This window comes from Erythrolamprus reginae, chromosome 4 (genome assembly GCF_031021105.1).
Source record: "Erythrolamprus reginae isolate rEryReg1 chromosome 4, rEryReg1.hap1, whole genome shotgun sequence".
Classification (NCBI taxonomy): Eukaryota; Metazoa; Chordata; class Lepidosauria; order Squamata; family Dipsadidae; genus Erythrolamprus; species Erythrolamprus reginae.
In genome coordinates this window covers 78,625,563-78,651,901 of record NC_091953.1, presented here as the reverse complement: position 1 = coordinate 78,651,901, position 26,339 = coordinate 78,625,563, and the positions used below count along the sequence as shown (strand labels likewise).

The 26,339-nt window shown below is 46.8% G+C and overlaps 1 protein-coding gene across 6 annotated transcripts in view; it reads right to left on the bottom strand.

The window, feature by feature from the left end:
* The window catches only part of APOO (apolipoprotein O), a 124,658-nt gene that overhangs the window by 13,114 nt on the left and 85,205 nt on the right, over positions 1 to 26,339 (bottom strand). For all 6 annotated transcript variants that reach the window (XM_070750704.1, XM_070750703.1, XM_070750707.1 and 3 more), the window contains exon 7: positions 9,261 to 9,362. In XM_070750704.1, the coding sequence (XP_070606805.1) occupies positions 9,261 to 9,362 (102 nt within the window). The remainder of the gene's footprint in view (positions 1 to 9,260; positions 9,363 to 26,339) is intronic.

The window sequence follows — 26,339 nt, the reverse complement described above, 5'->3', positions numbered from 1 at the left end:
GCAGCAGCTGCCCTGTGCCGGCCAGCAAAGCCGGCTGCCCAGGAAAGCGGCGCGCTTTTCAAACCCACACGTGCTCTGCTAATCAGCAAACTTGTATTAGATAAACAAAAAAGGGTTACTCAAAAACGGTTCTTAGTGTCCGAAAACAATGATAGTGCAAGGCTTACTTCAGCCGCATAAAAAAACACAGGAAAAAGCAAACAAAGACAACCTGGAATGAGCCAAGACGTTTCAGGAGTCCTTTTGAATCTTTGGAGCAAACAGCAAGTCCCAGAGTTTTCACCTCCCACTTGTCTGAAAAAGCTGGGTTGAAAACTCCAACGGCACGGAACAGAAACTTCAGAGCAGGAACCACAAAATAACACAGCTAAACAGCCACAGTTTGCCTTGGCCTTTGTTCCCTTTTATCATTTTAGCCCTCATTAAGGGAACCACACCCAGCCCAGGTGCTCCTAAAATAACTTGTAATACTCCTTAAAGCGATCCCTTCTTTGCATAGCTCTTCGGCTACGCAGATCAATACATTGATCTGCAGAAGAACCCAGAGACAAAAGACTGTCTGAGGGACTGCATGCCAAATCCCCTGGACTGTCTGCTGAATCCTGCGTACCAGTAGCCTTGTCCTCCTGGCTGTCTGCCACGTCTTCCTGGCTGTCTGCCACATCTTCCTGGCTGTCAGCCAGGCTTTCGCATTCACTTTGTGCTGCGTCTCTACCATCTGTGAGAGCAACGGCTGCCCAGGCCCAAACACAACACCATCCCCCCCCCAGAAGGCCCTCCCCCCGGGCTCCCCAACAACGGCCCTGGCTTCTGGGGGAATTGAGCGTGAAAATCCTGGACAAGCGCAGGAGCTTGTTTTTTCCACCAAAGCAGCTTCCACCCATGAACAATTGTCCGGGTCGCCATCCACCCATTGCACCAGGTACTGTAAACAGTCCTGCACCCGTCGAGATTCCCGAATGGCATGAACCGGGGCATCAGGGAGATAATCATGGACACAGGGTGCAGGCAACACAGGAACAGGGGGACAAAGCGGGCAGTCAGGACGAATAGGAACCAAGAGGGATCGATGAAAGACAGAGTGGACCCGCAAATTCGCCGGCAAGGTGAGACGGTAGGCCACCAGATTGATCACACGCTCGATCGGAAATGGGTCCAAGAAACGAGGGTCCAATTTCCGGCGTGGCAGTTCCGAGGTGATGTGCATGGTGGAGAGCCATAGGCGATCCCCCACAGCTGGGGGGGTACGTCTCTCCGGGACCGGTCAGCCACTCTCTTGTAATCGTCCTTGGCCTTAATCAAATAGCGCTTCACCATTTCGTGCAGGGCATGCAGCTCACTAAGGAAATCCTCCGCTGCAGGCACTCGGGAATCTAGGAGTGTCAAAGGAAACAACCAGGGGTGAAAACCATAATTTGAGTAGAAAGGCGTAATTCGGATAGACGAATGCCGGGAATTATTGAAGGTGAACTCCGCCACTGGGAGGAACCGAGACCAATCAGACTGTCGATCAGAAACAAAACAACGGAGGTATTGTTCTAAAATGCCTATGCTTTTCTCTGTGCCTCCATCCGTCTGCGGGTGTTGGGTTGAGGCAAGACACACTTGCACTTGCAATGCCCCCATCAGCTCCTTCCAAAACCGAGCCGTGAATTGGCATCCCCGATCTGACACAACCCGATCGGGGAGCCAATGGAGCCGGAAAATGTGTTGTACAAATAATTGGGCTGTGAGCTGCGCTGTGGGCACCTGGCGGCAGGGTATAAAATGCACCATTTTGGTTAACATGTCCACCACCACCATCACCATGGTGAACCAAGAGGAGGAAGGCAAATGGGTGACAAAATCCATAGAGACCACGCCCCACGGCCTCGTGGGCGTTGGCATGGGCTGTAGTAGGCCTGGCGGGGCCCCAGTAGCAGCTTTGGCCATCCGACACTGAGCACAGGTGCCAACATATGACTGCACATCATCCTGGAGGCGCGGCCACCAAAAGGTCCGGGATACCAAATCCAACGTTTTAAACAGACCGAAGTGACCCGCCGCCGGATTGTCATGGCACTGATTCATGATGACCCCATGGAGCAGATTGGCTGGAACATAGCACTGCCCCCTATACCGCAGGAGGCCATCCTCAACAGTCCAAGGGGACCCCGGTCCTACATCCCGCACACGCTGCGCCACATACCCATACCCCTGTTGCGCTTCACGCAGACGTTGGCGCAAATCCATGGGGACTTGGGTCGCAGCGAAGGCAGCTGACGGCAGAATCGTCTGTAGCGGGTCCGGGTCCTTCAGGTACGTGAATTTGGGTTTCCGGGACAACGCGTCCGCCTGGGGGTTCTGGGCACTGGGGGTGTATCGAATCCAGAAATGAAACCGAGCAAAAAAGAAAGACCAGCGTATCTGCCGCTGGTTTAATTTGCGGGCTGTTTGTAAATATTCCAAATTGCGGTGATCCGTCCGGACTTTGACTTGATGTCGGGCACCCTTAAGGTGATGCCGCCACGTTTCAAAAGCCGCCTTGACCGCTAACAGCTCCTTCTCCCATATGGTATAGTTGCACTCAGAAGATGTGAGTTTTCGGGGAAAATACGCGCACTGAAACAAAGTGTCCTCTGGCGGGCGGGCTTGCAACAGCACGGCGCCAACTGCCACATCCAAAACATCCGTCTTGACGACAAACGGTCGAGCGGGATCAGGATGCTGTAACAAGGGCTCCTACATGAATGCGTCCTTGAGCAAGTCAAAAGCCCGCTGCTCCTCCTCACCCTAACAAAACGGGACGTGCTTTTGCAGTAAGCGAGTGAGGGGTATAGTCAACATGGCAAAACTGAGTATAAAGGTACGGTAATAGTTGGCAAACCCCAACAACCGCTGTACATCCTTTACTTTTCGTGGGGGTTGCCAGGTCTTGAGGGCGGTCACTTTGCCCGGGTCCATGGAGATACCACCTGGACAGAGGATATGTCCCAGGAACTCTATCGTTGTCTGGAAGAACTGGCACTTCTCCAGTTTGGCATAAAGGCTCTGCTCTCTCAAGCGGTGCAGAACCCGGCGCAAGTGGTTCAAGTGACTGGCCTGGGTCGGGGAATACACAAGGATATCATCCAAGTAGATAACCACAAACTGATCCAACATGTCCCGGAAAACATCGTTCATGAGATGTTGGAAAACAGCTGGAGCATTGGTTAGGCCAAAGGGCATCACCGTATACTCGAAATGTCCACAACAGGTGCCAAACGCCGTTTTCCATTCATCTCCCGGCCATATCCGCACCAGATTATAGGCACTGCGCAAGTCTATTTTAAAAAACACAGTGGCAGTTCGCAACCTGTCCATCAGTTCCAGGATCAGCGGCAAGGGATACCGGTTGCGCACCGTGATGGCATTCAGGCGCCGGTAATCACAACAAAGACGAAGATCTCCCGTTTTCTTTTTGACAAAAAGGACAGGGGCTGACAAGGGTGAGGTTGACGGCTGGGTGAAGCCCTTGGCGAGTTTTTTCTCAATGAACTCTTTGAGGGCCACGAGCTCCGGTTCGGACATCGAGTACAACTGTCCAGCCGGGAGCTTGGTGCCTGGAAACAAATCTATGGCACAGTCATAGGGTCTATGCGGCGGCATCTAATCTGCCTCTTTTTCGTTGAAAACGTCTGTAAACTCAGCAAGGCACTTGGGTAGCAGGGCCGCGGTAACTACAGGTCCTTGAGCCGCACACACATCTATGATGCTCCACGCACGGCAAACCGGGAAAGGTGACAAGGTTCTGGGACCACACCACATGGGGATCATGAGCCCGTAGCCAGGACAACCCCAAAACAAGGGGGAAATGGAGACCCCTCGTAACATACAACTGGAGGGTCTCTTCGTGTGTTCCGATGCACATCCGCACCGGCAGAGTCTGGAAACGTATGGGGCCAGACAACAAAACCCTCCCATCAATAGTTTCCACAGTCAACGGAGGGTCCACAGGACAGAGGGGCAGGGAATGTCGCCGTGCAAACATCTCATCCATGAAATTCGTGGTTGCCCCCGAGTCCACGAGGGCAATAGCAGGAATAATTCCAGGGCATTGATCAAGAATCAGGTGAGCCGAAATCGTAAGGTGACGAAACAGTCCAGAGTCATGAGCTGTAGAATCTTGTGAGGGTTGCATCCCAGCCCGACCTAATGTTGCCACCAAGCCGGGCTTCCCTAGTTTCCCGGCGGCACTGTCGGCTGCGAAACCAATGGCGTGGTATCCGTCATTGACGTATCCACAACGGAGACAGGAACACAGGTAGCCGTCTCCGGACACCAGTCAACGGTCCCCGGGGAGACTGCAGGAGAGCTGGTGGGAACCGGGACAGCAGCAGCAACCGTTCTCCGCCGGATGTTCGGGCAAACATTGGCAAAATGCCCCAAGCCCCCACATTAGAAACACAGTCCGGAGGCACGACGGCGAGCCCTCTCCTCCGGAGTCTGACGGGGTTTCACGAAATTGACCTCCATCGGCTCTCCAGCAGAAACACGCTCTGTCATGTGAGGAGGCAGGGCTGGCAGGAAGCAACGAGGCGCAGGAACCGGAGTCGAGACAGGCACAGTTGACCCCCCCCGCTGTGGAGCAGGCGTCGGCGTGGCGCCAAAAACACGGGGAGAGGACTGTCCTGTCCAACGAACCTCCCGCGACAACAACCTGGCCTCAATAGCCAAGCAGTGCTGTTCCAACTCATCCAAGGTATCTGGCAAGGCCTCGTGCACCAATTCGTCGAGCATAGTCTCAGAAAGGCCATCCTGGAATGCCTCCAGCAAAGCAGCCTCAATCCACCACACCGGTCGGCTTAGCATACGAAAGTCACTGAGGTACTCCACCAGGGGGCGCGAACCTTGTCTCAGCTGCTTGAGCACTCTCGTGGCCGTCTGTTCCCTCACCGGATCCGAAAACTGCCGTCTCAGGTGTGCGCAGAACACATCATACCGCTGCAGGAGAGGGTCGTCTCGGTCCAACAAAGGAGACACCCACGAAGCAGCAGGACCGGCCAAGAGGCTGCACAGAAACGCCACTTTCTCCTCATCGCCAGGAAAATGAACCCTCTGGGCGTTGATGAACAATTGCACCTGGTTGAGGAAAGCCAGGAACAGTCTTCGATCACCCCAAAACTTTTCGGGCATGGCCACAAAACATTTCCTCCTTGGGAGAGGCACTGGAGAAGGGGCCACAGGGTGCACCTGGGGTGGGGCTGCCTGCTGGGTCAACACATTCACCTGGTCCTGCAATGACCCCACCTTTTGAGTCAGAGTGTGTTTCTCCAAACGCAAAGCTTCAAAAACAGCCTGCATTTCTGCCATCACTTCAGCCATGGTACTTCCAAAAGGCAGAAAGAGCACAAAAAAATAGCAGCAGAGAAGATGAAGGAATAAGCCAAAACAAACCACCACAAACTGGAATGCAGTGTGTTTGATGGGTGGCTGTTTATTCTGTTCTGCCTGACTGGGCTCAGGCAATGCGTAACAGTCCAAGGAAAAGAAATCAAACACACACGTGCTCTGCTAATCAGCAAACTTGTATTAGATAAACAAAAAAGGGTTACTCAAAAATAGTTCTTAGTGTCCGAAAACAATGATAGTGCAAGGCTTACTTCAGCCGCATACAAAAACACAGGAAAAAACAAACAAAGACAACCTGGAATGAGCCAAGACGTTTCAGGAGTCCTTTTGAATCTTTGGAGCAAACAGCAAGTCCCAGAGTTTTCACCTCTCACTTCTGAAAAAGCTGGGTTGAAAACTCCAACGGCACGGAACAGAAACTTCAGAGCAGGAACCACAAAATAACACAGATAAACAGCCACAGTTTGCCTTGGCCTTTGTTCCCTTTTATCATTTTAGCCCTCATTAAGGGAACCACACCCAGCCCAGGTACTCCTAAAATGACTTGTAATACTCCTTAAAGCGATCCCTTCTTTGCATAGCTCTTCGGCTACGCAGATCAATATATCAATATATTGATCTGCAGAAGAACCCAGAGACAAAAGACTGTCTGAAGGACTGCATGCCAAATCCCCTGGGCTGTCTGCTGAATCCTGCGTACCAGTGGCCTCGTCCTCCTGGCTGTCTGCCACGTCTTCCTGGCTGTTTGCCACATCTTCCTGGCTGTCAGCCAGGCTTTCGCATTCACTTTGTTTGAAACTAGCTCAACTATTTAAGTAGCATTTTGATATTGATGGAGTTGCCCCATTCAGAGGTCACTGTTATAGACACACAGTATTTTATTTCGAAATTCTCTGAGGCAAAATGTTATGGGTTTTTTAAAAACCAAAATTTCTTTACTGCAGATTAAGATCAGCAAAACAATATCAATCATCCAATTTGTTATGATGCTTTAATTTTCATGTCTCTCAGCTGCATAAAAACGTTTGGTAGCTTATAATTAAAAAGAAAAATAACAAATATTAAAAGAAAAACACAGGCTACTGAAAAACAACATGGTTTCTTCCCTTTGGCAAGAGTGGTAGAAATTTGAGGAGGGATGATTGATTATTAAATATGGATTGACTATGGAATGATGGTAAAAGATATATTTAGGTTTTGTTTAATATTAGGATGTATTAAATTTCTCTCTCTCTCTCTCTCTCTCTCTCTCTGAGGAACACAATGGAGCTACAAGTACCAGGTAGGATGTGAAAGGAAAGGAACCCACTTTCTTGCAAGGCAAGAAATTACTGGCAAAAAATTAAAAACTACTTAGAACAAATTATAACACAAAACCGCCATTTAAACCTGAATTATTTTTCCTGGGAATCATTAGACAAAAAACTTTAAAAAGAAGATAAGTATTTAACTCTCCATATTACAATTGCTGCTAGAACTCTCTATGCGCAGCATTGGAAAAAATAAACACCGAACACCTTAAATTTTGTAATTAAAGTACTTGAAAGCACAGAACTGACAATAATGATCTATGAACTTCATGATAGAGACAAATCAGAATTTTATTTTTATTTTATTTTAATTCATTGTTAGAGTTGAAAGGAACTATGCAGGTCATCAAATCCAACTCCCTGCCTGAGCAGGAAATCCTATAACACTACTTCTTGGTCAGCTTCCAGCTGTTGTTCCTCATCCAGCTCTCTGGTGCCCTGAAGAATAGATTGACCCCCTCCTCTTTGTGGCAACCCCTCAAATACCTGTATACTGCTACCATGTCCCTCTGGCCCTCCTTTTCTCTAGGCTATCCATGCCCACTTCCCGCAATCTCTCTTCGTAAGACTTGGTTTCTAGTCCCCTAATCATTTCGGTTGTTCTTTTCTGCACCTTCTCCGGAATTTCAATGTCTCTTTTGAAGTGTGGTGACCAAAACTGAATGCAGTACTCCAGATGTAGTTTGACCAGGGCATAGTAAAATAGTATTAATACTTCCGTGGTCTTGGAGTGTATTCCCGTTGATGCATCTTAGGATTCTGTTGGCTTTTTTGGCCGCTGCTGCACATTGTTGGCTCATGGTTAGTTGATTATCCACCAAGACTCCGAGATCTCTTTCACATTCGCTATTGCTAAGTGGGGTTTCTCCCAGGCTGTATGTGTGCCTAAGGTTTTTTTTTAACCTAGGTGAAGGACTTTGCTTTTGTCAATTTCACACAACTTGGGAAATATGGTATAAATGGCTCAAACAAAACAAATATTTAAAAAATATAAAAAAGAAATGTTAAAATAAATCCTCCTCCTTCCAACAAGAAATGAAAATAAATGCAAATTTGAACTACAAAAAACAAACAAGAGACTAATACACAAATTATTGATCAAAAGTGAAACAATAAAAACAAAACAAAACAATTACCTATAATTGGACTAAACAATTTGTTAAATACACAAAATAAAATAGAACAAAAAAGTAAAATAAAGAGCCAGATGTACCTGATACAACATACCATTAGGTCACAATGCTACAAAAGAAAAGGAACCCATTGCTGTCTGGAGAATGATTGAGTGAAATGTCCTGTTATCCTAGCACCCTGCCTTCTTTTTCTTTTTCAGACATGCACCTACACATTGTCACATACAAAAAAGTCTGCGACTTTCCATTTCTGCTCCTGGATTCTCTTCAAAGTGGAGAAAATGTGTCTTTTGGCAGGGACAATTGAGACTGGGGACAATTGAGATTGCTAGGATATCACTTCCTCTGTCCTTTTGCTGCATTTGTATTGGGGGAGGAGAGAGTAGGCCCTTCTAGGTTATTGCTTGGGGGCTAACTGTCCGGGTAGGCAGAATAACCAGAACAAACCCTCTTTCTGCAAACCCTCTTTCTGCAAAAACAGCTGTGTCAAGGGTGTGGGACAGAGATGCTGGTAACCTATTGCTCAGGACAAATGGGTGGAGGCGTGTCACCTGAGTAGGTCAGTCGGGGAATAATCACCCAAGGAGAATGAAGAATTGGAGACTAAAAATCCTAGACTTGACAAGAGATAATGGATGGAAACTGTTAAAGAAGATATTTAACCTAGAAACAAAGAGAATTTTTCTGACAGTGAGAACTATCACTTGATGGAACAGTTTGCCTTCAGAAGTTGTGGGTGTTCCATCATTGATGGAACAGTTTGCCTTCAGAAGTTGTGGGTGTTCCATCCATTCAAGAAGAGACTGGACAGCCATCTGTCAGAAATGGTATAGGGTCTGCTGCTTAGGTGGGGAGTTAAAGTAGATGACCTGCAAGATCCCTTCCAACTTTGTTACTCTGTTATACATTGGCAACATAAGCTTTATCTTTTCCCCTTCTGGATTAGACAGACAAGCAAGACAAAAATTTCTTATTTCTTAGATAAATCTTATTTCTAAGATTTATCTTGAATTGTAATGCTCAACTAAGATGGAGAGAATAAAGCTCATGTTCTATAGATACTATAATATACAATTAACATTAGTATATCCAGCATAGGTAGTGCCAAGAAAGTTATAGTCAAAAGTATACTGAAGTTATCTAGAAGTTTGTTGTTTGCGCAGTCCAGTTCCAAATGGGTTTTGGGCCAGGTCCCAGGGGTTGGGGACCCCTATCCGAATGGATCTCCAATGACATATGGCAGAATCAGGTCTACAGGCATTTCCTAAATATTACTGAAGTTTGTGGAACCAGCATATGATAGCTTGTTTTTATCCCTGCACAATTTTTATAACTGCAATATAAGAACAAATCAGCAAAAATAAACAAGTACATGCCAAATCAAAACAAAAAGCCCAAGAATCATCAAAACAAACTCATCATGAAAGAAATATGTCAGATACCATACCTTGCTATTTGCTTTTGCAGATTTTTTCGAACTATCTTTCCAAAGAGATTCTAGGCTTATATATGCTTGTAGACTCCAGTCATATAGGCAAAGGCCAGTTACCTTTCAAAAACCAGTGATATGATTATAGTCAATCTTAAGTGATATACTTTGGTTTTATCAACTTCAATAAAGAGTACATTTTTAAGTTTAGGTAAGTAGTACAGCAAAGCATAACACTCAGAGAAAAAGCTATAATTATAAAGTAAAGAAAACAGAAAGAAATAACTACTACTTTATTCAACTTATACTAAGATACCTTGATTATTTATTTATTTACTTACTTACTTACTTACTTACTTACTTACTTACTTACTTACTTACTTACTTATTTGATATGATGCTCCTCTCCAAGGACTAGAGTGGCTTATAACATATAAAAGAAAAAAACAATACAAGTGTCCTAAATCCAATTTAGATTAACTATTAATCTAAACTAAAATTCCCAGTTACTTTGAAAATCAATCATTTCCACTCAAACAACAAACATACATAACATTCGTCAGCCAGGAGGCCGGAGTCTAATAGCACCAAGCCTGGCGGCATAGATGAGTCTTCAGACTCCTGCGTTAATTCGTTCTGTGACCAGGTTCTTAAGTAGAAAAGTTTGTAAGAAGAAGCAATTTTTCCCATAGGAATCAATGTAAAAGCAAATACAGTGATCCCTCGATTTTCGCGATCTCGATCTTCGCGAAACGCTATATCGCGATTTTTCAAAAAATATTAATTAAAAAATACTCCACGGTTTTTTTGCTATACCGCGGTTTTTCCCACCCGATGACGTCACTCTCTTCCTTTCTCATCTTTCTCTCTCTCTTTCTCTATCTTGCTTCTTCCTCTCTCACACTCTCTTCCCTTTCTTTCTTTCCTTCTCTCTCTTTCTCTATCTCTCCCCCTCTTGCTCTCGAGCGGCGGGCAGCAGGCGGGCGAGCAGCGGGCGGGCAGCAGCGAGGAGCCGAAGATCGGGGTTTCCCCTTTGCGTGGGCGGCGGGTAAGACCCAGGGAAGGTTTCTTCGGCCGCCCAGCAGCTGATCTGCTCAGCAGCGCGGCAGCAGCGAGGAGCCGAAGATCGGGGTTTCCCCTTTGCGTGGGCGGCGGGGAAACCCCGATCTTCGGCTCCTTGCTGCTGGGCCGAGCAGATCAGCTGCTGGGCAGCCGAAGAAACCTTCCCTGGGTCTTACCCGCCGCCCACGCAAACGCCACCATCTGCGCATGCGCGGCCATGGAAAAAGGGCGCGCATGCGCAGATGGTGGTTTTACTTCCGCACCACTATATCGCGAAAAATCGAGTATCGCGAGGGGTCTTGGAACGTAACCCTCGCGATACTCGAGGGATCACTGTAATGCGTGTGATTGGGAATACCACAAGGAGGGTGGAGGCCCTGTTTCCTCCCAGGAGATTCCTAGAGAGGCCCGATGGAGACTTCTCCCTGCCTTTTCCGGCCCTGTTTCCTCCCAGGAGATTCCTAGAGAGGCCCCACAGAGGCTTCTCCCTGCCTTTTCCAGCCCTGTTTCGTCCCAGGAGATTCCTAGAGAAGCCCCATGGAGGTTTCTCCCTGCCTTTTCCGGTTACAGTTTCGGAGGCTCGGGTTTGTAAGTGGAAAATGGTTCTTGAGAAGAGGCAAAAAATCTTGAACAGCCGGTTCTTATCTAGAAAAGTTCGTAAGTAGAGGCATTCTTAGGTAGAGGCACCACTGTATATAGTTGAGGTTTATTTGGAAAAGGCAGCACAAAAGGAAAAAAGCATCTGATTGTCTTACCAAATTTGAAATAAACTATAAGTAGAAATTTTGCTTTAAATTATTTCTTATAAAAACAAAGATAATTTCCTGTGCTTATTTTACATAGCAACATCTTGCACTTCCCATATTGACAAGCAGTATTTCCATAAAGCTTTTGAGGGGCCTCAAATCTATATAGAAGAGAGGACATTTTTTTTCTTTATGTAAGCACCCTTAAATTTCCATGCTAAACAGATGTAGCTAAAACTATGGTTTAGAGACTTAACATAAGCAAATGAAAATATTTGTTTTATCTGAGAACATTTAGCTTAAAAACTGAAATTCTGAATTTCAGCTGCAAAAGCAGGTATGCATAAGTTCTATGTAATCCAGGGGTCCCCAAACGTTTTACACAGGGGGCCAGTTCACTGTCCCTCGGACAGTTGGAGGGGCGGACTATATAAAAAACTATGAACAAATCCCTATGCACACTGCACATACCTTGTTTTAAAGTAAAAAACAAAATGGGAACGTACTATTTAGAGGGGGGTGAAGATCTGAAATTCATATATGTTTATGTTTTGTTTTTAATTTTCTTTTGTTAACATCTTATTGGCTATACAAGGTTTTCTTGGCTTATGAAAAATGTATAAAGAAGGAAGCACTTTGGCATAATGGTTAATAAGTTAGAAATATAATTGGTGTTGCACTTTTTGAAGGAACATTAAGGAGGGAATTTAATTAAAAGAAAATGAATGTAACTGGATGACAAAACTAAAAAAAAAACCTTTTGCAACTTTTTTGATGATTGATATTGGTTACTAACAAAATACTGCATTTTATTCATGGAAAATTAGATGGTACACTGTGTTGTTTGAATGTATGTTGAGAGAAAAATTTAAAAAAATTCCCCCCCCCCAAACAGTCCTTCCTTCCTCTGTCCCTCCATTCATTTCATTCTTCCTTCCTTCCTTGTTCCCTCCATTTCTCCTTCCTTCCTTCTTTCCTTCTTTCCTTCCTTCTTTCCTTCTTTCCTTCCCTCCTTCCCTTCTTCATTCCTCTCCACTTCTCCTTCCCTCCCTCTCTTTCCCTTTTCTTTCATGCTCTCTCTTTTCCCTGTGCTCTTGTCACTCACTGGCGGGCCGGCTAAATGGCCTCAGTGGGCTGCATGTGGCCCGCGGGCCGTAGTTGGGGACCGCTGATGTAATCTTTAACAGAACCCAAACCTCCCATGCTATAAACAACTTCAGCTACAATCATTTCACATTTAAAAGAATATTATACTTTCAGGAGTCATATAATAGATGTCAAGAGTGTTTCACTCTTCAACTAGTTACTTCTTTGCTCTCAGGTTGACTATAATCAGGAGGGGGATGGTTGGAATGTCTGGAGTGAGAATGTAATGCCAACTGTTTGTAGATTGTGTGACCTTGTTGCCAACCCCAAGAGCATGCTGCGCAGGTGTCTGAATGATGCAGGCCGTTCTCATAACAAAAGGAGCTGATTTAATTGGATAATGCAATGAATAGGGAGATGGCCAAAGGTGAAAAGCAAGTTTAACTGAGTTTTCATGTGGGAAACTCAGAGCTGCTTTTGTTTCTTCTGTGCCAATGTAGTATTCAATAAAGATTTTTGTTTTTGTTTTGTATTTGCTAGCTGGACAGCTGACAATATATGGCTTTGTTCTATGGTTCATTATTAAGGGTTGGAAAATACTGTACTATCTCCAATTATATTCAAGACAGAATGGCTATACAGTGCTAATATTTTTTAGCTGCAACTTATTAAGTAGACGCCCTCCTTGTCTTTTGCAAGTTACTCAAGACCCACCTATATCGCCAGGCATGGGGGAACTAGGACATCTCCCCAGGCTTTCTTATGTTTTATGTTTGGTATGTATGTGTTGTATGGTTTTTAATTGTTGGGGTTTTTATATAATTTTTATAATTACATTTGTTCCATTGTTATATTGTTTTTACTGCTGTTGTGAGCCACCCAGAGTCTTCAGAGAGGGGCGGCATACAAATCTAATAAATTGAATTGAATTTAATATAGGCACCCTATAAAATTAATACAGAAAGCTGCTGCAACTTGATATTCCAATATTTGTATAGTTTCATAAGCAACACAGCTATTTGTGCACACTTAATATTAACATTTGTAAAATAAAGAAACATTTTTTAATTCAGTTATGTAAAAAGATCTGTCAACATTACTAAGGAAAACATAACTGATGACCAAAGAAATTACAGGAACCCACAAAGTTTTTTCATAAGAGGCTCTGCAGAAAAAATAGTGGTAATAGGTATGTGCTTATAAGAACATTTGGTCACCTGGATTTTTCATTAAGGAAATAGAATTAGATTTGCAAATCCCTAAGGTCTCCTTAACCGATATGCTGAGATAAAGAACAAATAATGATGGACCAAGACTAAGCAGACTCAACTATGTTTGTATGTGTTTGCATCCAGACATTTTCACTCACATCTATATTTACCCAACATTTTGGACTAAAGGACCGTTGTACCTACCTGAACGGTCTTCTCGCTGCACTGGAAAGAGAGTCCAACATGGGTAGTTTACCAATCCTATTGGTAGAGACTGAGTTAAATATTTACATATTAATTGAGTACCGCCCCCTTGTATCCCCCATGAGCTCAGTTTTAAAAACAAAGACAATGTAAGAGGATAACCAATTTTTATTGTCAACTATCAAACAAAACAATTTCCCCCCAACTCCGGCGTCCCTGAACTAGCAGTGCCAGGTGGGTTTGGACTCTCCTTCCAGTGCAGCGAGAAGACCGTTCAGGTAGGTACAACGGTCCTTCTCCACTGCATCTGGAAGGAGAGTCCAACATGGGATATGCCATGGTGGAAGGTCTTAAGCATAAAACGTATCAGGAAAGACTTAATGGAATGTATGGAATGGTGGAAGGTCTTAAGCATAAAACGTATCAGGAAAGACTTAATGAACTCAATCTGTATAGTCTGGAGGACAGAAGGAAAAGGGGGGACATGATCGAAACATTTAAATATATTAAAGGGTTAAATAAGGTCCAGGAGGGAAGTGTTTTTAATAGGAAAGTGAACACAAGAACAAGGGGACACAATCTGAAGTTAGTTGGGGGAAAGATCAAAAGCAACATGAGAAAATATTATTTTACTGAAAGAGTAGTAGATCCTTGGAACAAACTTCCAGCAGATGTGGTAGATAAATCCACAGTAACTGAATTTAAACATGCCTGGGATAAACATATATCCATCCTAAGATAAAATACAGAAAATAGTATAAGGGCAGACTAGATGGACCATGAGGTCTTTTTCTGCCGTCGGACTTCTATGTTTCTATGTTTCTATGCCAAAGATTAAGGCCCATGGGAGGGAGAAGGTCTTATCAGGGACGTTGGGGAAGAACAAACTTGTTGCAAAACACGTTTTCCAAATGCTGCGTCCGCTGAAGCGAAGGAATCCAACTTATAATGCTTGATAAAGGTTGAAGGAGCCGCCCAGGTTGCGGCTTTGCAAATGTCTTCTATGGATGCTTGCGTGGACCAGGCAGTTGATGCGGCCGCACTCCTTGTTGAGTGGCCCGTCAACCCTAATGGTGGAGTCTGGTCCCTAGCTTTGTAAGCTTCCGTGATACAGTCTTTGAGCCAACAGCTGATAGATTTAGAAGACAGTCCAAGTCCCATTCTATGTTGCGAAAAAGAAATGAACAGTTGTTCAGTTTTCCTGAACGCTTCTGTCCGTCTGATGTAGATCTTCAGAGCTTGCCTGACGTCTATTTTGTGCCATCTCAATACTGATGGATGGTTCCCATGAGTACAAAAGTCAGGAAGTATCAGTTCCTGTTTCCTATGAAATACAGTGTTCACCTTGGGTATAAAGGTGGGATCCAGTCTTAGCACGACTCTGTCCGGATAAAAGATACAGAGGTCTGGCCTAACTGATAGGGCCGCAATCTCAGACACTCTACGTGCTGACGTTATTGCCACCAGGAATGCAGTTTTAATGGAAAGTAGTCGGATTGAGATGGATCTTAAGGGCTCGAATGGTGGTTTCGTTAATGCTCTGAGTACCAAGGCAAGGTCCCATGACGGGAACCTTCGTACTGGAGGGCTGTGTTTGTTTATGGCCCCTCGTAAGAAGTCTCTCACCCATGGGTGAAAGGCTAACGAACGTGCCTCTGGAACTTGTATCATAGTTGCGAGGGCTGCCACCTGCCTCTTTAGGGTATTAGGGGCTAAGCCCCGCTCTATTCCCGCTTGCAGAAACTCCAACACTGCAATCACTGATGCTTCTTTCGGGTTCAAATGAAGTCGTTCACAGAATTTACAGAAGGCTTGCCAAGTCGCCTGGTTAATCCTTGACGTAGATGGACGTCGCGCTGCTTGCATCGTATCTATGACCTTCTCTGGTAACATTTGTTGTTTCAGTCTGCTCCTCTCAAGTGCCAGACGGTTAGATGTAGCCACTGGGGATCCGGATGTTGCAGATTCCCCTGACTGAGGGAGATGATCCGGTCTGGAATTCTCCACGGGGATGACACCGATAGTGCCACCAGGTCGGAGAACCACGGGCGGCGAGGCCAGTGCGGAGCCACCAACAGCACTTCTGCTCTCTCCTCCAGAATCTTCTCCACCACTCTGGGTATGAGGCTTGTTGGAGGGAAGGCGTAGAGCAGGCCAGGTGGCCACGGGGAAAGTAGGGCGTTGACCCCTTCTGCCTCTGGTTCCGGAAAACATGTGTAGAACCTGGGGAGCTGAGCATTGTGTTGGCTCGCAAACAGGTCTACCAGAGGAGTCCCGAATCTTTGAATTATCCGTTGAAAGAGTGATGGGTCCAATCTCCATTCTGATGGATCTAGAATGGTCCTGCTCAACCAGTCCGCCTGGGTATTGCTGACGCCTGCAATGTGTTTGGCCATCAAGGAAGCCAAGTGATTCTCGGCCCAATTGAAGAGGCGATTGGTCTCTTCCATAAGGCGTAGTGACCTCGTGCCACCTTGGTGGTTCAGATGGGCCCTGGTTGCGACATTGTCCGTCAGGACCCGTACGTGTCTGCCCTGTACTAGCGGGGCAAATGTTTGTAGGGCCAGGAAGACTGCCTTTAACTCGAGGAAATTTATATTGATCGGGTCCAGGTCCTTGGCTGACCAGAGTCCCTGGGCCATGTGATGTCCAATGTGTGCACCCCACCCTGAGAGACTGGCATCAGTCGTAAGGGTTATCGGATCCTGTAGACGGAAGGGAGAGCCCTTGCTTAGGGCTTGTGATGTCCACCATTTCAAGGACTCTTTGACCGTCCGTGGGACATAGACCTTTTTGCAGCAGTGGCTCGTCTTGGTCCTCTGAGCGGGAAGCAAGAACCACTGTAGATCTCGGATATGGTGTCTGGCCCAAGGAACGATGCTGATGGCTGACACCAAGGTCCCCAGAATCTTGGACAATAGTGCCAGTGGAACTCTTCTGATGCGTTGTACGTTGGAGATCAGTTGGCGTATGGTAAGTTGTCTCTCCGGAGAGAGGGATACCGTGTTTGTCAAAGTGTCTATGACTGATCCCAAGTGTAGTAATCTGGTGGTGGGAGACAGTTGACTTTTCTCCATATTGATTGTAAAACCATGAGATTCCAGTGTTTGCACAGTTCTGTCCAAGTCGGTTCTGGCTCTCGATGGGGACCTGGACAATATAATTATGTCGTCCAGGTAGGCCATCAGCCGGATTGACTGCTGTCGAAGATCTGCAGTCAAAATGTCCAACAGTTTGGTGAAAGTTTGCGGTGCCGATGACAGGCCGAAAGGCATGGCTCTGTACTGAAAATGCCTCCCCTCGGTACAGAAGCAGAGGAACCTCCGATGTCTTGGATGAATGGGGACATGCAGGTATGCTTCCTTTAGATCTATGGATGTTAATAGATCTTGGGATCGTATGGATGCTATAATTGTCTGTAAGGAGTGCATTCGAAACCTCCTGTATTTGATGAAAACGTTCAGTTGTTTGAGGTTTAGTATTAGTCGGCATCCTCCTGAGGCCTTGGGTACTATAAAGATCACTGAATAGAACCCCTTGCCTTCTTCCTGCCAGGGTACCGGCTCTATGGCGTGAATGTCTAATAAATGCTCGATCTCCTTGCGGAGTTGCAGCCTCTTTTGCGAGTCCCGTATTACGGGGCAATGAAGAAAACGGTTGGGTGGAGGTTGAACAAATTCCAAGCGGAGCCCCTGTGAAACAGTGGCCAAGGCCCATTTGTCGGATGATGTGAGCTGCCAGGAGGGGCTGAAATGTTGGAGCTTCCCTCCTATTGGCATCAGGGCCGAGTCATTTGGATCGACGGCCAGGCCGGCTGCCATGGGGGTAAAGGTAGCGGAAGGCTCCTGCAGGCTCCGGACTGAGTGGCCTGCAGACCCCGGTCTGGTCCAAGATGCGCCAGGTGAAGGCATAGCCTGAGATAGAGGTTGAAACTGTCTTTCAGGTGACCAGTCCCCCTCTGGCATGATCCCAGTAGCCCCCAAGGGAGATTGGGTGGTCATCTGGTCAGGGGTTAGCGGTTGCCTCTGGGTAAAGGGCAATTCTGTGGGGGAGGGCTGCAGGGCCGCTTCTAGTTTTTGCTCAAGGGCCTTAATTCGCTTCTCAGCTTCCTTTAACGAGGAGCCTGAGGAATGGGAGGCTTTTGTCTTGTCTTTGGCCTTCCCTTTGCCCTTGTCTTTCGCAGCGGGGGAGCTGGTCTTATCAGTCCCCGTCTGATTCTCCATTTTTACTCACAGTTAATGCTTGAGATTGCAACAAATGTGCTCCGTGACTCCACAACTTAACAGCTTGTGAAGTCGCTCCCCAAAATGGCGCCCAGGCTTTGTAGCCTCCTGCGCCGGCGCACTGGGGTCTAGCAGCCCCTTTGGCGCCCTTGCCACCGTACTCCTGCCGTTTCACGCCCAATCGCGGCGGCTGATATCGGCAATCCAAAATGGCGGCGCCCGTGCCGTTCGCGGTCTTATCGGGCTCGCCGCTCCTCGCCCTGCCACCGACGGCGGTCTCTGCCAGGGTGTTCGGCCTGGCTCTCGCCTTGCTGCCCTCAAATGCCCAGTGATCCCGGCGGCAGCCCTGCTGCGGCGGCTTTCGTGACGGCTTTCGCGGCGGCGGCTTTTTTCCTTGCCGCCGAACAGCTGATCGCCTCCTCGGCAGGCAATGTCAGCTCCGGGAGCGTTGTCGAGCCTCCCAGTGGGGGGGGCGGACCCCCCCACCTTCGGCTCGCAGCCTTAGTGTGGCCTCGGAGGCCAGGGACCCCAGGCTGAGGTGCTCCTTTCCGGGGCAATTACCGCGGGGGGGGAAGGACCCCTAAGGAGTGTCGTTGGGGGTGGTGCCCGCGCAGGGCAGAGACCCCATCCAAGTCTTCAGCATCATCTGAAAGACAAAAGAAGAAAACATTAAACAGGCAAGTTTAAAACAACTTAAAACCATTTAAAACCATTTAAAACATTTTAATAAACAACTCTAATTCAAGAGCAACAAACTCAGCAGTCTCTACACTGGGACTGAGTTTTTAAAACTGAGCTCATGGGGGATACAAGGGGGCGGTACTCAATTAATATGTAAATATTTAACTCAGTCTCTACCAATAGGATTGGTAAACTACCCATGTTGGACTCTCCTTCCAGATGCAGTGGAGAATATATTATTTAAGTAAAATAAAAATGTGCTTATCTGAACATTTGTTCTATTGTGTACTGCTGGAGAGCCCAAGCATGGGTTATCTTCTCTGACTGGCCAGGGACTGAGTTGCAATTTCTTTGGCCATGCCCCTGGCTGAGGTCCAGATTTTCAACGAAGACTCAGATCTGGAGAAGATGCAATTCATCTGATATATTGACTACTCCTAGACCCTGGACCATATTAGAACCAGGGTGGGATTGGACTCTCCCACAGTACGCATAGAATGAACATTCAGGTAAGCCAACATTCATTCTCCTGTGCACTGCTTAGAGAGTCCAAGCGTGCGATATTCCCAAGCTTTTGGGCTGGAAACAGCTTGGTCCCTGGTCCCCTTGACTAGTAGAACCCATTGCAAAACTCGTCTCCCAAATGCTTAGAGAGTCCAAGCGTGGGATATTCCCAAGCTTTTGGGCTGGAAACAGATTGGTCCCTGGTCCCCTCGACTAGTAGAACCCATTGCAAAACTCGTCTCCCAAATGCTGCCTCCCCCAAGGCAAACATGTCAACCTTGTAATTTTTCACAGACGGCTGCTCTGCAAATCTCAAGGATAGAGGCCTGCGTGGCACATGCTGCTGTGGGGGCCACATTCCTGGTTGAGTGTGCTGTTATGTGGTGAGGAGCTGTTTGGCTTGATGCTTTAAAGGCCAAGGCAATGCAGACCTTCAGCTAATGCCCAATGGTAGGTAATAACACTTTCTTGCCCATTGTCCTAAATTGAAAGGAGACAAAGAGTGCCTTTGAGCATCTGAACTGTTCTGTCTGTTTAATATATTTGTGCAATGCCCTGCGGACATCCAATCTATGCCAATGATTCTCACTCGGATGCCTAGGATTCAGACAGAAATCTGGCAGGATAGCTTCCTGAGTTCTGTAGAACAAGGTATTGAACTTTGGTACAAATGTTAGATTTAAATGAAGGACCACTCTGTCAGCATGAAAAATACACAAGTCTTGACATACTGATAGGGCAACAAGCTCTGAAATTCTGAAAGCTAAAGTGATTGTGACTAGAAAGGAAACCTTGAAAGTCAATAACCTGATACTAGTCAAATGGAGAGGCTCGAACGGTGACACTGTGAACACTTCCAGTATAACCGATAGATCCCAGATAGGGTACCTGTGGACAGATGGAGGCAACCAGTTGGATATCCCTTTAAAAAAAACTCTGTACCCTGGGTGATGCAAAAAAGGAATTGCATTCTCTCCCTGAAGGACGGTAGCTAAAGTGGCCATTTGTCTGCAAAGGGTATTTGTGGAGAGGCCTCTTGGATCTCTTCTATGGACGAAAAACGGGTTCCTTTCAGGGCTGGGGCGACGTCAGGACTATGTGGGGGTGGGGCAGCGTTGGCACTTAGTGTTTGGCCAGAAACTTGAGGACTCGTAGCGCATTGTGGCAAGGCGTGTTTTTCGTCCATAGAAGAGATCCATTCAGCCGTGATGAAGACCTTGCGAGAGGTCCCCGAAGACGCCTTCCAGGGCGCATACCGGTCATGGCAGAGTCACAGGAAAAAATGTGTAGAGACCCAAGGACAGTACAGTCATACCTCGTCTTAGGAACCTAATTGGTTCCAGGGGGAGGTTCGTAAGACGAAAGGTTTGTAAAGTCAATTAATCCGTGCAACCCAAAAAAAAAACCCGCAAAAAAAACGCTGCCGCCCGGCTGTCACCTTTTAAAACAGCCTGGGGGCTTCTCAGCGACCTCCCGAACTTCCGAACTTCCGGGTTCGGCCAAACCCGAACTTCCGGGTTCGGCGTTCGGGAGGCCGCCGAGAAGCCCCCAGGCTGTTTTAAAAGGTGACAGCCGGGCGGCGGGGCTTCCTGGCAGCCTCCGAACGCCAAACCCGGAAGTTCGGGTTTGGCGTTCGGCTTCGGGAGACGGCTGGGAAGCCGCGCAGCTGTTTTAAAAGGTCACAGCCGGGCTGGGGGGCTTCCCAGCAACCTCCCGAACCCCAAACTTTTGCCGAACTTCCGGGTTCGGGGTTCAGGAGGTTCCTGGGAAGCCCCCCAGCCCGGCTGTCACCTTTTAAAACAGCCGCGCGGCTTCCCAGCAGCTTCCCGAAGCCGAACGCCAAACCCAAACTTCCGCGTTCGGCGTTCGGAGGCTGGTGGGAAGCCCCCCATCCCGGCTGTCACCTTTTAAAACAGCCGCGCGGCTTCCCAGCAGCCTCCCGAAGCCAAACGCCAAACCCGAACTTCCGCGTTCGGAGGCTGCTGGGAAGCCCCCCAGCCCGGCTGTCACCTTTTAAAACAGCCGCGCGGCTTCCCAGCAGCCTCCGAACGGTTCAGAAAAAAATTGCCTGTTCTTACGAACTTTTTTCGTGTTACGAACGCCAAACCCGAACTTCCGGGTTCGGCATTCGGAGGCTGCTGGGAAGCCCCGCCGCCCGGCTGTCACCTTTTAAAACAGCCGGGGGGCTTCCCAACAGCCTCCCGAACACCGAACCCGGAAGTTCGGGTTTGGTGTTCGTAACACGAAAAAAGTTTGTAAGAAGAGGCAAATTTTTTCTGAACCCCGGGTTCGTATCTCGAGTTGTTCGTAAGACGAGGGGTTCGTATCTTGAGGTACCACTGTACTTTGAAGAATTTTAAGTGTTTGTGAAAATCTGTTCAATAAATTACTTTAAAAAAAAATAATTGCATTACTTTTGGAACGCACCCTGTATTGTCTTGCATTCCTGTGAGAGGAAGACTAGTGAGGACAGGGTGTCAATTGCTGTCCCTAAATGGGTCAGTCTGGTGGATGGGGTAGTGACTTTTCTTCCAATTTATGGAGAAACCATGATTTTTCAGGATCTGGACTGTGAAATTGAGATGTCTCTCTACCTGCACTGATGACAACTTCTGAATTAACACGTCAACCAGGTAACACTGCAGGTGGATGGACTTGATGCAGAGGTACGCTGCTATAACATCCAGGAGCTTTGTGAAAACCTTGGAGCTGAGGACAGTCCAAAGGGAAGAGCCCTGTACTGCCAATCGTGGACAGAGTAAATGAACCCGAGGAACCGCCTGTGGGATGGCCTGATAGGCACATAGAGAGATGCTTCCTTAGGTCTATGGAGGTCATAAAGTCACCTTTCCTAAAGCAACCCAGGATTGTAAGCAGGGATTGCATTTTGAACCTCCTGTACTTTATGTACAAGTTGAGGGCCTTTAAATTCAAAATGGCCCACTGATCCCCTGAACTCTTGGAAACTAGGAACAAAACTGAATAAAAACCTCTCCTGGTCTTTTAGGACCTTTTCTAAGGCCCTGATGTCCTTCAGGTGTTGAATTTCAGCCAGTATGAGGATCTATGTGAAAATTCAGCCTCGCTATGTTTCATCTCTACACACGCTTCGGCTGTCATAAGTAACAGGGGAGGAGTATGGAGTATTTGGGAGGGGGAAGTTTCTGGAGGTCCCTGATAAGTTTCGCTTCTCTGGCAAAGGCCAGGATGAGTTTCTATTTCCTTGAGAAGAGGTGAGAAAAAAGTCTGTTATAAGCTGCATTCCATAAGTATGACACGGGGGTAAAAATGCGTCCACCTGACAAAGATGGACAATGGGGATTGGCTAATTCCCAAAGGGGAGCAAATGGGATTTTTTGATATGGGCAACTATCGCACCTTTTTCTTCACTCTTTGCTTTGGTTTTGATGCTTTCAGTTCTGATTTGAGTAAAATTCACTTTTGGGGTTCAAAATGGACTCTGAGTTTTATTTTCCTTAAATTCTGATTGAAGTCAGCCCGACAGAAATCTCTGGAACAGAGCATTGGACAAATAGATGCAGCGAGTTGGATGTAAATTCCAGGGTGAGCCCGAGCCTCACGTTTGTAATGCCTATGCATCTTTAGTTGTCTCTTGCCATTGGTTGCAAACTCCTGTAACCTGCCCCCAATGGGAATGTGTGACCATGAATCACCTATTGCGCCTGTACGAACTGTTGCTGGACCTATGGAAGAGTTTTCTAAATTGAGGTTGATAAGCCCTGTCCCGAAAGGACGATGTGTTTTGAGGCCTGTCAGGATTGTGTGAGTACTGATGGTGATAGGGTTGAGCGGAAAACCCTGAGTCAGATCCCCCAAAAGACTGCCTTCTGAATAAGTTTGAAGGTCTCCTCTCTGCTCGCCTGTATGAATGAGGAAAACCTTCCTTTTGTCTTTTCCTTCCACCAAGATGGGGTCTAATACCTCTCCAAAAAGTTGTCAACCCTTGAATGGTGGCCTATGCTGGTCTCCATTTGGATTTTGCCACTGGCAGAGCCACAAGGGACGTCTGGAGGTGATATTTGAAGCCAGGGTCCTGGAAGCAAATTTTGCAGCATTGATGATTGATTGATTGATTGGAGTACATTCCATCGCAACTATTAATTTACAAATGTCCTACTGCAACCGGACATCATCAGGAGAGACCTTATCCTGTATTTAATGGAGCCATAAAGGAGAGATCCTGGTAAAAAGGACACTGCTGTGACTGATCTAATAGCCTAGTAGTTGCCTAATGAGTTTTGCAAGCAGACAGCTCTGCCTTCCTGTCTTCAGCCATAAGTCCCTCTGCAGTGTCAGAAGGGAGGAGAGCCAAGGAGGCTAAACTGGCTAGAGAACCATCTATGACTGGAAACTGCAAAAGTTCCTCTAACTCCTGCTCAGTGGAATATCTGCACCTATGCATGCCACTAGGAACTGGTATGGACCTTGGTTGTTCCCACTATCATGTAATTAAATCCACAAAAAAATGTGGTGAAGGAACCATCTCTTACTCCAACACCTGCTCTCAAAACAGAATGACAGAAAGGTTTTGAGGAGCCATAGGCCGATCTCCTGTGGGAACGGAGTCACTCAAACTAGCAGTGATTTTGGCCTTAAACAGCAATGTGCTAAACGGGGCTGAATTAAACAGACCAATATGAAGATTTACTTGGAGAGGTTTCTTCATCTTCACAAAGTAAAAATCCTCCAAATTTTCCTCTTTCTCTCCTCGAGAGGCTACACTATGCCTTGATGGAGTTAGGGAATGAGATTCTCTCACATAATCTCTGCCCTGAGAGTAACTCTGATGAGGAACTCTGGACCCCTGACCTATTAAGCCTCTTTGGGTTAGAGCTGCATCAATACCCATAGTGATGGTATTAAAAATAGCATTATTGAGCTATTGGCAACCCTTGATCTGCAAGCTCAGGTGAATGGATTCCAGCAGCAGTAGGGGTGAAGGTGGCTGAAGGAGCTGATGGTCTAACTGTGGCCCCAGCCTGTGACCCTGAAGCTGAATGGCCAGAGATCAGTAAACATTCCTCATGAATAGGAGCCAGAAAACTGGCTTGAGGATCAGGCAGCACATTAGGAGAACATGCCAGTTGGTCTTCCACCTGGGGCTGAGATAAAATTTCCCTAGTCAAGGGAATGCAAAATGCAGAAGCACTTTCAAAGCTCCTTGCAAGCTGAGCCTGCGTTTGAGCCTTTGTAAACTGCCTTTCAAACTCCCTTTGTCTTGTAAGGGCATCCTTATCAGAAACGGATGGTTTGGACTTGGAATGAGAGGATTTGTACCTGGTAGAAGGGCTCTCTACCGTCATCCTAGCTCTTATGGGCTGGGAACATCCATCCATCCTGTGAGAGGTAGAAGAATCAGCAGAACTGCTGTTAATAGAATCCCTTTGATCAGTCATAATAGCTGCAGCTGCAATAATGATGAATCACACTTTCAGCTGACTACAAGAAGTGGATTTTATCCTTCATAGGGATCAGTAGTACTTGATATCTTTTTTCCATAGTTGCGCCATGAAGAGAAAACGGCTCCGGCAGCAGGTAAAAGTCGGCCGGGCTATCGGGAGGCGGAGCATGGCTGGGCGCCTGGGAGGGCGAGGGGGTTGATGGCTGCTGCCTCTTAGCTGCAGAGCTGGGCGGAGGCGAAGACAATGGCGCCCTCCACTCTCTCTCCGGCTCAAGCTCTCTTTTTCTCTCTGTTGCCAGCGTGGTGAAAGAAAGAGAGAGAAAAAGGAGGGGGGAGAGAATGAGAGAAAGAAAGCAAGAGAGAAAGAGAAGGAAAGAAAGCAAGAGAGAGAGACAGAGGGGGAAGGAGGGAGAGGGAAAGACATAGAGGGAGGGTATGAGGGAGAGAGAAAGAGCAAGAAATGAAGGAAGGAAGAGGGAGGGAGGGAGAGAGAGAAGGAAAGAAAGATGAAGGAAAGGAGACAGAGAGAAAGGGAGAAGGAGAGATAGAAAGGAGGGAGAGGGGAGTAGTAGGATAGGGAGAGGGAAAAGGAAGGGCTTGGAGAAAGGCAGGGGGAGAGAAAGATAGAAAGGAAAGAGGGAGAAAGGAAAGAGGGAGGGAGAGATACAAAGGAAAGAGGGAGGGAGGAAAGAGGGAGGGAGAGATAGAAAGTAAAGAGGGAGGGAGAGATAGAAAGGAGGGAGAGGGGTAGTAGGATAGGGAGAGGGAAAAGGAAGGGCTTGGAGAAAGGCAGGGGGAGAGAAAGATAGAAAGGAAAATAGGGAGGGAGGAAAGAGGGAGGGAGACATAGAAAGGATAGAATTATGGATGCAAGAACTCCCTCATGTGTGATAGCGCACGCCCACACTTTATTTATTTATTTATTTATGTATACTTATATGCTGCCCAGTCCCAAAGGGACTGCCGCTCAGACACTATACTTTTCCGCCCATCCGGAAAAAAAATTAGAGGGAACACTGATCCACGCAGTCTTTTCCTTGCCATGCAACAAAGAAACTCATCATCATTAGTAAGTTCATGGATCTGTGGGCCAACATAAATTCCTTCATTTAGTTTTGCACCACTAAGCAATGGTACTTATCAGGTACACAAAAGCTGCTTTATACCTGTCCATTGCCTTCACAATTTTTTTCATTAATCCCAATTTGATCTGTAATAGTAAAATCTTGTTGCTGTCTACAAGTGCTGGAGAGTTAACATTTTTATTCCCTGGTTGGAGTGTTTGCCATAGCGGCAAGTCTTTTTTGATATAATGCAATTCTTTCGCATGACTGTCCCATTCACACAGGTAGCAGCAATACTTAGTACAGTGGTACCTCTACTTACAAACCTAATTCATTCCGTGACTGGGTTAGTAAGAAGAAAATTCATAAGAAGAAGCAATTTCTCCCATAAAAATTAATGTAAAAGCAAATAATGTGTGCAAACCCATCTGTGAATTGTATTTAAGCACTGCCGGCATTCTGATCCTTGTTCGGGGGTGGGTGGAGGAAGCGAATGGGGGGAAAAGACAGCAGAGGCTGCCCGGAGGGAGCCTCATGGGTGGATTGACACATGTGGGGAGCTGCTTGGCGGCTTGTCAGCCAGCGGGGATTCCACCCTCCTTAACGGCCTCGCTGGGTATTAAGAGCCAAAGCAGGCTGCTCAGCCGGCTTTAGCCCTAATGCTGCCTTAATGGGGCACAAGGCACCTTTAACCCCAGTCCACCATGCAGTCAGAGCCGCGAAGGAAGCTTTCTTCTTCCCCATTTGCTCTCTATGTGTCCTCCAGTTTTCACAGAAGGTTTCCAAGCTTTCCTCTTCCCCATTTGCTCTCAGCGGGTTTGCAAACTAGAGGACACATAGAAAGCACATAGAGAGAAAATGCGGAAGAGGAAAACCTGGAAACCCTCCATGAAA